The sequence below is a fragment of the Erigeron canadensis genome, chromosome 9 (genome assembly GCF_010389155.1).
Source record: "Erigeron canadensis isolate Cc75 chromosome 9, C_canadensis_v1, whole genome shotgun sequence".
NCBI lineage: Eukaryota > Viridiplantae > Streptophyta > Magnoliopsida > Asterales > Asteraceae > Erigeron > Erigeron canadensis.
Window position 1 is genome coordinate 15,131,980 of NC_057769.1, and position 12,079 is coordinate 15,144,058.

Sequence of the window (12,079 nt, forward strand, 5' to 3'; positions counted from 1 at the left end):
TGAAAGTTATATGAATTGATTGAGTTTTAAATTTATATTTTATTGATATAACTTTCATCAAATATTATATAACACAAATTAAAATTTTTAAAGTCAGTTTATAAATGTTAACTTTGAAAATTCAAAATATGATACATTTAATAAGACAGATGAATTACTATGCTATCAACATTTCTACACGAATGTTTGGTTTGAAACAGCTTTCACCAACTCGCAAAGTCTATGTATTTAGTTTATAAAACAAAGGCTTGGTATAAACAAAGGACCCAAAATAATAATATGTAATCAATAAACAAAACATCGATAAATTATAAAAATTATATGGGTGTTCTTAAAATTTCATGTTCTTCAATTAGAGATGTCATTCGATGTACTTTCGACGAATTTTTAAATCTGAGGGCAGAACCCGTACGGTTAAGGCCTTTGACTATCACACTTTATGACTTATCATCCCACCATCTCACCGCCACAACGCGCGGGTACTTACTCTCGTCCCTTATAAAGAGGATATGAATTAAGACATTAAGCATTTCTTTTTCTTTCAAAAATACCCTTACTTAAAATAAAGTTAACCTCTTTCCCCCGTTTCTTACTAATCGTAACACACACCCGACCCTTCCACCACCGCCTTCCATCTCCACCGCCACTATCAACACCATCAACACCGTTTGATCACCGCCACAACGTGTGGACACCATGCTTGTATTTTTTCAAACAAACTCATCACATCTTACTGACTTTCCCCCTCATCTTTTTGAAAAAAGCCGCTCCACGGGCGAAAGAAAGTCAATATGAGATTTTCGTACTTACAAAATGAATTTGAACCATTTTTGGAAAAAATACATTACACAAAATGAATTTTTTTAGTTACAACCGCAATCGAAATGAGGTCTCTTTCATTTGCATTCCTACAAATAAAAGGTTTGACACCAAACACCCTAAAATTAATTTTCACTTGCAAACTAAGTTATAGGGAGGGGGTCCTCTAAATCGACTTTGTTACAGGAGTAGGAGACTCCCACCTCTCTTTGTATCTATGCTTTCCATTCGTCCACTCGCTTACGTACTCTTCTTTTTCTTTTATTTATTTTTTTTTCTCCATTATTAATTACCCTGCCTATTTTTGTGTTTGTTTTTGCATCTTGAAATTATTATTATCATTCTTATAATTTAGGTGTCACTGAAATCATCACCAATAATAAGCAGCTTATTTCGACGTCATGGACGGTAATTTTTCTTCTTTTATAAAATAATAATCTCTATACTGATTTACTGAATAAAAGGAAAAATATATTACTTGAGGGTTCGATCCTCACCTCATACTGTTTCCATTTTATGCTCAAATATTGTATTTATATCTATTAATATAAGATTATTTAATTTAACTTGTATGTATGTTCAGGAGCAAAATAGTCACTTTGCTTTACTTAAATTCTTTAAAAGTTATAAGACCCATGTTCAAATGGTTTATAATGCAGTATAAGTATAGATATAGATCACCTACGATGGCAATTTGGTGAAGGTTCGGTATATTTTTGTGCAGTTTTCCTATTAAAGCTATAGAGGTTTTCACTTACCGATTAGCTGTATTCATTTGGTGTATAAGTATTATCTAAAACTTATAGGTGTTTTTTTCTTGTTTTAGTATTAATATAAACGCATTCCTAGTTAACACTTTGATGTAATGTTTTTGTATGAGTAGCTATTTTCCACACTTAATATCAAGATTAATATAAAGAAAAAGAACTTTTTGTGGATACAGCTCAAGTACTCGTTTAGCTCAGTTACTTCCCGATGTTGTGGATAGTGCATCAAATAGACGCATACTTAATGGATTTAGGGCATTCTCAGGTGCGTGTGGATATACTTAAGTCACCTTGCCTTTCATATTTAATAAGCCAAGACAACTGTATGTTTTAAATTTCAGCCGTATAATGATACATGAGGTAATAAGATTTAACCCACAACTTGCACATTGTGTTCAACTGACATACCAGCTGAACGCATTTACCTTAGTGCATATGTGTTAGACTAAGCTGGTGTTGCATAAATATAGATAGAGAAGCATCAGTCTTGCAGATTATTTCATTGTTTAAAAAAATTATTGTGCACTGCCATCTCTAAAAAGTTGATTTATATGTAGTTTTATCAAGTGTTTTATGCATTACAGATTTATCACTTCAGAAATGTGTGCCGTGCAATAGGAAGGATTTAAAGCCTATGACGGAACAGAATGCCAATGTGTTGAAACCCAAGGTTTTCTTATTAGTTTTTTGTATTGTATTTTTTTTTTTCTGGAGTTTCCAAAAGTTACTTGATGTTGATCATGATTTAGGTGCCTGAATGGGAGTTGCTAATTGATGGTGGTGTGATGAAGCTCTGCCGGAAGTGGAAAGTTAAGAATTTTCTTCAAGGCTTGGAGTTCTTTAAGGTTGTTGGTGACTTGGCTGAAGCTGAAGGTCTCTCTCTCTCTCTCTCTCTATATATATATATATATACATCCCTTTCCTTGCACTGATGTTGAGCTATGACTGGAGCAATAATCTTAGCGTTTTGTTTTTTCATATTAGCATTGCCTGACAAAAAACATTTTTCTCTTAGAGTGGTTAACTGGATGGTTTCCAAATTTCCATAGGTTGCCTATATTCTGTGATTTGCATTTAATGGTTGGTCAATATATGTTAAACTTTATTTTTCTTCCCTTACAAACAGTACTAGATTACTGGAAGATTAAATATTTGGCTGAAATTTAAAATACTAGATTACTAGATTAGTGACCACTTAAATTTTTGTAAAGTTATTTAATAATAAGCTCTTGGTAAAAAAGATGTTGGAGTAGTTAATGGCCATTATTAGCTTTCTACAAAGAGGGGTAAAAGAATCCTGATTCTGTTAATGGGTATTGTATGGCCAATTGACCACTCAAATGGTTATAAAGAGTAGCGAAAGCAGATGCATTTACATGTATTCCCTTGCGAATGCACATCCTACCAATATATTTTTTTCTACTTATAAGATTATAGACCTGCCCAACTGGTAAGACCTGTTCAACCATCATAACCTGCCCAGTGCATATTGAAAACTTGAAATTACTATGTTAAAAACGTCATTTTCTTAATCTATTTTGGATATGCAGACTTGTTGTTCCATTTCTTCAAGTTAAGTTAGTTTAAGTCATTAAGTGCTGGAAGGCCCTTCAAATTGTTTTAGAACTCTTCCTGCCAGCAATACCTAAAAGTTGAAATAAATTGTAGACCAGGCTCCCATGTAGCTGCGTGATTAGATTTACGGGAGAAACAAAAGGGATCTATGAGTAATCAGTTATTAACACAAAGCTTAAAGTACTTGACCAATAAAAAGGTCAAACTGTTTTCTAAATTCAGGGAACATCATATGGTTATGAACAGTTACAACCGTTGCAGGAATGGTATATGAATATTATATATCACCTAATCACAGTTTATCAAGAGTTCACAAACTATGATTCGAATTATGTAAGATGCATCTGAGAAGTGGTGAGATCATACTTACCAAGGCTTATATGTGATATTGTCTAACTACAGGTCATCATCCAGATCTTCATCTTGTCGGATGGAATAATGTGACAGTCGAGATATGGACACATGCTTGTGGTAAGAATTAAATCTAAGATATGGCTCTAGTCTTCTTGCATCCATTATATAAATCAGTGATCAGAAATTTTGGATCATTTTTTAATCCATACAAAATTATAAATTGGATGATATTTTATGTCCATAACAATTATTAATTTTCTAAACTGAGAAAGTTATAGTCTTCTCAAAAGATTTTCCTGAATAATTTCTAAAACTTGTATGGTAAAGCTAGTGACTAGGTGCCAACATTATCCCGACTTTTGCAGGTGGCCTCACTGAAAATGATTTCATACTCGCTGCAAAAATCAACAACCTACCCCTCGAATCTTATCTCAGGCGTAAATGACCAGAAGGCTTTTTGTAAGAAGTAAGAACTGTGAAGCACCATTTGCAGTTTTCAAGTTCTATGGTCTTTTTAGATCATCGAAGGAAAACTGGAAATAAAAGAGATATATCTGCTTCGTGCACAAAAGAGATGGCATGGTATACTCGGTTTAGAAACTTAGCTTGATTTCATTTAAAACAATATGGCTGCTTTCTATTCTGTAAACATGTCTTATACAGATTAAGAAGGGGAATTTTGGTTTTGTTTTTCTCATTAATTTTGATGAAGTAAAGTATAATATGAAAGTTTCAACAATAGATCGTAGTCTTCATTTCATACAAAAATTTGTTTTATTTTGCGCTTATAATTTGTAAACAGGTAATTTTGGATATGAAGCTTTCTCCATGGAAAACATTGCTCATCAGATACTTAAACCACAATCTCAAACTTAGCTCATCTATATATGGCTTAAGTGCTCAACATTATCTTTTTGCGGCTTCAGAATATATCAAAGTTGCATAAACACATGGCTTGCCATTACCCGAACAAGTAGAACCTCTTAGTTAATTATGAATGCTGAAATACTATGATGAATGTTTGTGTTTATTTTTTTTCTGAGTATTAAAAAGAAAACTTTGGCAAGATGCCGAAAGACACAAAAAGTGTCCCGTAACAAGTGGTGGCCGGAATCAAGATTCGAACAATTGGGAAATCAAATAGGAATAATAACAACTTTGAAGAGTTCATGCTCCTTAAGTGGTGGACTTGTTGACTGGGTCATTAGTTGTGATGGATACCGGGTCAACTGTTACATGGGTCGTATCAACACACCTTCCTATCTATTCTTAGATTGTAAGAAATTTCATAAAAAGTTGTAAATCGTAAATGCTTTGGTAATACATAGATCCTCTTCGCACTTATTTTAAACATATGGCGTTCAAAAGAGCAAAACTATTTCAAACATAGAAAAAAGACGAAACAATCTATTTTAAAGCAACATGGGCCGTTCATCAGTCATCAGCAGGCAGGTTACTTTCAAGTTTCGACCCCATCTATTCGTTATGTTATATTTTACCAACTTGATTAGGTTTATTTGTTCAATAATTAATTTTTAAATCATGTTCATACAATCTGAAGCAACTGGTTACTGCACTTTAAATAGCTATATATCTAAGCTGTTCAAATTTACCACCTCTTGAACTCCTGACCAGACCTAACTTGTTGGTATTAAGTGGTGCTGCGAGTGTGTCGCTCACAACCACCATATACATAAGATTTTGGTATAACTTATACGTAACACAAATACTTGGGTTAAGACCGAGTTACAGCACAAGGCAATATTTTGGTTCATAAACCTGCTGCTGCTTATTATATATAGTTGTCAACTAATATGAAGATTCTTGTTACTTATTAGTGTCTCAAGCAGCTGCATCAACAGCAGAATCCTCCTTGTGAACAAAATCTTCAAGATACTCTTTCCTACAAAAAAAAAAAAAAAAAAAAAAGAACAACAAGAATAAGAATAAAGGATCACTCTTAAAAACATTACGAACATAGACACTATTAGAGGTGACAATATGGGCGGGTAGGCAAAACTGGATTAGGGCTAAATAGTCGTAGTTTTAGTAGCTGCATCAGGGTGCAATGCCCTGTCAAGCAAACACTTGCTTTTTTTCTTTCAAATATATTACTATTTACAAATGATTAATGCATACATGAACATCGTACTATTATCTTAATCTTCAATGGAAAATAAACTTACGGCGATTTTTCACCCGTTTGACCGGATCTCCATTCAGCTTAATATTTTCTTTGACCCATTACAGATCAAACACTATCAAAAGCAATCCATTCAAAAGCATAAAATATGAAATTGCTACCTATAGTTGATATTGTAAAGGCCCTTTTAAACTTGTTAGTTGCAAAAATAACTCGACACAACTAATTTATTATACCAGTATTTGTTCTGGACTTCATATAGCACTATAGCAGTCACGCGATTTTTAAGAACAAGTCGTCAAATAAGTAAAGTCACAAAAAGGTGTGGTTCAAGCAGAAATAGAAACGAGAAATACCTTGCAGGCAGGTGATCATGTGGTCGATTAAAAGGAGTCCAAATTGGATCACCAACAAAAAGCCGCATGGCCTGCCACCAAAGTTAAAAATAATTAGGGATGACAAAGTCATCTACCAAAATGTACTTTCATCCTTAAAAACTAGCAATAAATACTTGATAGATGTGAGAGACACACTGTCGATACAAAAACAAAAATCAACTATATTAATGTTGCTTTTTAGAACCCTGTGGGCCCCTGATTACACTGGACTGATGTTTCCGACACTCTTTCTAATGTTCTACATAAACAGTTGTGTGACTGCTGGGTAGCAATTAGAAGACATCAACTACCTCATGTCTTAACATGAGAGGTGTCGATTGTTTCATATGTATTTAATAAACTAAATACAAAGATGAAAAGAGCATCAAGTTATCAGTGACACTTTTTAACAAAGTACCTTGATGTAGTTGTTTGTATCAAGCGTGAAGCGGTGATATATACCAGCAGGTAATACGATCATGGCCCCTTTCTTCACCCAAACACGTATCCAAGCCTCATTACGATCTCTCACATCAAAGTACCCTTCAAAAAGTTGATGTTTAGTAACATTTGAATATTATCAGGTGTTTAAATTTGCATTGTAAAAGTGATTGCATAATTAATGTGACTTGAAGATGCTACTAATCATCTAGGGAGTCAAAGAAATGAGTTTCCTGTCAGCTCGTCCTAAAAAATGGTCAGTATTTAAGCGTTGATATTCTTATCTCCAAACACACGTGGATCCTAATTTAATTGAATAAAAACTAATTATTTACCACTTGTTTTCTCGAGAAAGGTCTATTTACATTTCAGAATACCATTTCTACCTTTTCTTACAAACATGTCCTATTTGTTCATTTCATATATCGATTTTGTAGATGATCAGCATTTCCCAAACACCTGATTCTTACAACTCCAAATAAGGGAACAACATCCAAGCACTATTTACTACAACAGGTTGTCTAATTCTGATAATTCAAAATGGTAAAATCACTTTCGAAATACACATCTAAACACCCCATTACTTGTAGCCTTGTAGGCACTTCTAAGCTGACAGAAATTACTCTTACCACTTCCAGCAACAGCATAACGAATCTCCTCATCAGTATGAAGATGCTCTTCAAAAAAGTTTTTGATCTTCTCCTCATAATTCGGCAGCTTTTCTGGGCAAACTTCACAAAAGTCCTGAAAATTACCAAATTCCTTTTAGAACGATGGGTCACGAAAATACATCTATCTACAAGCCTATCCTTCGTGCGTGAGTAGAGGTGGCAATTCTGACCAATATATATAACTACAAAGAAGGATTGATTAAGCTTATGTTAGCTAGGATTTAACTAAAAAGGGAAATGGAATAAATCGGTCAAATGGAAGCTTGTAAAACAGGTTAAAACTCATCCAAGATGTATTCAAATGCATCAAGACTTCTAAAATGCTTTGATTAAAGATTTAGATGTAGATCATTAGTATAATAATAAAAAATAATTCTTTAATCGAAGTCTTTGAGCATGTTAAAATATTAAAATTATAAAAAAGGTGTTTACAGGGCAGCCGAACATGACTTGATGGTAAAAAAAAGAGTATATGTTTCAACATGCCCGTCCAATCTATTTGCCACATTTACACTATAGAACTGCCTCTTCAGGTGAACTATGACTGTAGGCATAACAAGGAGATAAGAAACATGATATCAAACGGACCATGTAAGAGTATCCACGAGATTCACGTATCTTCTTCAATTCTTCATCAGTTTCATAGTTATCAGCATCCAACCGCCAACTAAGTACCCCAAGTTCTGTGAAATTTGGCATAATGATTCATTTAATGAGTCAACTGAAGTTCTGCATTTCATGACCATAAAAAATTGTTATTCAGAGGCCTTGCCTGCAAGTTTGTCAAGAGATACAAATTCCTTTGGGTGCTTGTGATGTGGAAGTCTTTGATCTTCATTACTATCGTCCATATACCATGCCTGAATGACTTCCTCATGGTCATCCTATTAAAATCAAATCAAAATCAGCTAAATACACTGCTTCTAAAGAGATGTGGCATTTCAACCTATGTCCTCCAATTGTCTAATGCTCAACCTGAAACGGTCAAACTCGTAAAATGTATAGTTTAGCAAAAAAAGAAACGGGTCAGATAGGCGAAACTCGTCAAATGATTCCAAAAGTGTACTTTGAATGCGTAAAACTTACTAGATGGTTTATTTAAATAATTGGGACACCAAAAAGAAAAGAGAACAAAGTAAATATATAAAAAAAAAAAACTCAAGCAGCAACAACCTAAACCTATATGTATATTACTCGAATCACACAAACTGTGCAGACCTACTTTTAATAATTTTTAAGGTTCATTATAGAAGTTCAAGCAATTTAGCTGTCTCTTCCTCTGGTACTTCTTAGATGCAGAATATGTTGCAAATTTTGTTGATGTACCTACAACAATTTAGCAAAGTAAATATAAACATACCTGTTTTATTCAAATGGTTATAAGTCATGTATCTTTACTCACTTATAAAACAAACAAACATACCTGTTTTATTCAAATGGTTATAAGTCATGTATCTTTACTCACTTATAAAACAAACCCCCTCCCTCCTTTTCAACTTTCCACTTTCCAGCCTTTAATATACCTAAATTACCTCTCAACTTTTAACTATTTCTCAACCCACACACTAGATCTACCCAATATATCCCCGAAATATTTTCTAACCACTATTTACCCAAATAACCTCTCTCCTTGATTCACTAGTTTAAAATAACTACACTACCCTTTTTTACATCAATTAATTTACATAATAACAGATGCTACTACCACCGCCACAACCATTGCCACCACCACCACTGCCACCACCCATCACCGCTACCGCCACTGCATCGCGCTGGTATTACTCTAGTTTAAATAAAAATGATTCATCAGTCACATACTTATATTTCTCAATCAAGAGAAACATTATGACACATCACACTCAGGAGGATGGCCATGGGACTGTTACATTCTAAATGATTCATCATAAAGGTTTAATACCATTATGCTCAATTTTAAGAACGCGAGTTACTACGCTCTAATGTGAACACTCGGAACTTTCAAAAAACTTGATTTTACAAAAACAACAACCACCCCACGCCAAGCTACCCCATGCCCATCACATGAGTGTTAAATCAAGCTCACCTAGAGACCCGCTCAGATTTTGCCCAATAGCCATCCACCTTCACCAAGGAACTCTTGCAATAGATCCGGGGTCCTCACTGATTCTTTGGTGGGGCATGGGGGGTGAACCATGATACTTCCTATATGCCCCTGTCGTCATAAACAACTAGGCTAAACTCTAGAGGCTATTAGGCTAACACTAATAGCTTTCTAGACAAATAAAAGAAAAGGCTTAACTTTGCATAACTATATGTTGCACTGTGTAGTGATAGTAATGGGATAGCGGCTATAGGTGCTCCTCCGAAATAGCGGTCCAAATACTATTAGCGGTTATATTTACCGATATCAGTTAAAATATCGGTTCAAATAGCGGTGCTATAGCGGTTTTTCAGAGGTTTTTTTTCACACACATAAACAGAACATAGTAAACACTAATTTTTGCAAATATTAAGCCTTGGTTGATGTGGACTCAGAGGAAGCTAGTCAAGACTTGTAACTTAATTATATCATGTTTCAAATATTGACGTTTTAAGCTTGACTTTTGAAATTTCAATGAAGTATCAAATATTAAGATACACACACACACACACATATATATTGCATAATATTAAAACTATCACTATCCCGCAATAACCGATATCTCAATTATCAGTCCTTGACCAATATTTGATTCGGGACCACTATAACTACACAGATGTTGAAGATTAGTCCCTTCTTCAAGGAAAATAACATAAGGTAGCTGAGAAGTACTCTACCAAAACTCTCATAATAGTCCAACAGTTGGACTCCAACTCATTAGTTATTGGCATCAAGTAAAGAGTGTGTAACCTACACTATCATCCAAATTTGAAAACTGCGATTAGCTTTTAGCCAAAAAAAAAACCCTACCAAACTGGGTACAAATTAAACAGTACAAGAAGTTATAAAAACGTTTTACCAGCATGAAAAAATTCGATACGCAACGAATTAGAGTAAAATTAGTATAACAAAAGAAAATGAAAATTGAAAGGTAAATCATCTAGTTAGCTGAAGAACAAAATAACTTATCAATAGAGTTACATGAAGAACGAGTCTTCCCAAAGGCAAACTTGAGATAATCGGGGAATTATTAAGTGGTTGAGATTGGGGGATTAGTGGGTACCAAGTGGTACATGGGATCAGGGGTTTCCATCCAATTACATTTTTTATTTTTTTAGAGTTACATGAAAAAAGACGAATTGCAGAGCTAGGATATAGAAGAATTACATGGATCGATACTACAGTAGCTATATCATATATTGATTGAACATTTTGGATTAAAAAAGAAATGAAGAAAGGTGATTAATCAAGTAAGTTACCTTGAATGCAGAACCCATGATGTGAAGGTATACTGATTTAATTTCCAAAATTTGTATGTAGAGCTTTAAAAGATGAGAGCGGTTGCGTTGGCTAACGTTTACCCAACGTCAACGGTCCCTAACCAAGAACAAACACAGAAGGCTAATTCAATGGTTAACTTCTATTCATACGATCTCTGGCGTGAAGGGATTGGACCTTTAAGGAGTGGGTCCGACTGGATAGCACCCCATGCACTCCTTCCAAGTCACATGAAATAAACGACTTATCTTATTTTTCAAACTATGTTTTTTCAAAACAATTAATCATGACACTTTGCAACCTGTTTAACTTTTGGAGATAGTCTCTTGTCACCAAACAGTAATCCTCCTAGGGTAGATAGTCTCTTGTCACCAAACAGTAATCCTACTAGGGTTCTATTAATATTAGACCTACCAATTACTATATATAAAGATAGTCTCTTGTCACCAAATAGTAATCCTGTTGGATATATGCACAGTTGGATATATGCACAGTTTAACCGTGATGCATTATGATTCAAAGATATGCTCATAACATGTATAATATACAAAATTCATTATCCTATTCGATCACACACAAAGACCGATCAATAATCGATTTATGTACCTTCTAAAGAGAGAGATTAATTAATTAGACATTATGTTAATGGTCTAAATTAATTATTTTGTGATTTTGTGTTTGTTTAATCAATTAGTTAAAAGTTTAACTAGAGATTGATTAAACATGTCCATATATATATATATTTGATGTATTTTCAAATGAGTGTATAGATATTATAAATATATAATAATATGCACTATTGAAACATAAATAAAAGATTGGTCTTTGAAAGTGACATCTACATTTTGGTATTATATGTCTTACGGTTTTGAAGAGTAAATGAAAGGTTGCTCTTTTGTTTCTTCCCAAGACAATAAAGGCACTATAGAAAAGTCATTTTCATGACAAAAGACGGACACATTCAATCACTCTCTCTTGACTCACTCTCTCTTGGCTCTCTCTCTCAAAAACAATCAACAGCCCCTTTGGCATTTTTGCTAGTACCCTTTTGTCCATTTTTCAAAAGGGTTAATTTTGATTTAGATTAATTAACACACATAGATTATGGTGTTGGTTTTGGGAAAAGTAAGAAAGGTGTTAGGAGAGTTCAAGTTTTATCTAAAGGAAGGTGCTAAAGATTGAGATCGGAACTTTGGGTGTCTCCCCGGATAGAGAGATTCTATCTTGAATCTTTTAATCTTCATATTAAGGAAATCTTCAAGGGTATGTTTTCTTATATTCATTCTCTTGAGCTTTTGTTTGACGAGATGATTCATGAGATAGATTTCGGTTGCTAGAAAATTTTAATATGCTATTGTTATTGCTATGCATGCTTTCGTTGCGTTAGATAGAACCGAAATCCTTCAGTGGCACCTCGTAAACTCTAGTTTTTCCTTTTATGAGTTGCCTAGATTTGCATGTATTCAATTTTTGTGGGCTGATAAAATAAGAGGAATACGGCTGAAATTTTAAAGTAGAAAACCCTTAGAAATTTG

General features: G+C 33.9%; 2 protein-coding genes across 2 annotated transcripts; one reads left to right on the forward strand and one right to left on the reverse strand.

Moving 5' to 3' along the window:
- Positions 1 to 935: 935 nt before the first annotated feature.
- LOC122581983 (pterin-4-alpha-carbinolamine dehydratase 2, mitochondrial) lies at positions 936 to 4,256 on the forward strand. Its single transcript, XM_043754317.1, has 7 exons — positions 936 to 1,063; positions 1,175 to 1,227; positions 1,763 to 1,851; positions 2,171 to 2,256; positions 2,336 to 2,459; positions 3,564 to 3,632; positions 3,881 to 4,256. The coding sequence occupies exons 1-7, from the start codon at positions 1,037 to 1,039 to the stop codon at positions 3,958 to 3,960; spliced, it is 528 nt and encodes a 175-aa protein (XP_043610252.1). The 5' UTR covers positions 936 to 1,036; the 3' UTR covers positions 3,961 to 4,256.
- Positions 4,257 to 5,024: 768 nt separating this feature from the next.
- LOC122582183 (1,2-dihydroxy-3-keto-5-methylthiopentene dioxygenase 2) lies at positions 5,025 to 10,800 on the reverse strand. The gene is made up of 7 exons (XM_043754542.1): positions 10,526 to 10,800; positions 7,920 to 8,031; positions 7,736 to 7,830; positions 7,106 to 7,220; positions 6,454 to 6,578; positions 6,015 to 6,085; positions 5,025 to 5,418 (listed from the first exon to the last, which is right to left on the reverse strand). Exons 1-7 carry the CDS (start codon positions 10,541 to 10,543, stop codon positions 5,358 to 5,360), a joined length of 597 nt encoding a protein of 198 aa, XP_043610477.1. The 5' UTR covers positions 10,544 to 10,800; the 3' UTR covers positions 5,025 to 5,357.
- Between the last annotated feature and the right edge of the window lie 1,279 nt (positions 10,801 to 12,079).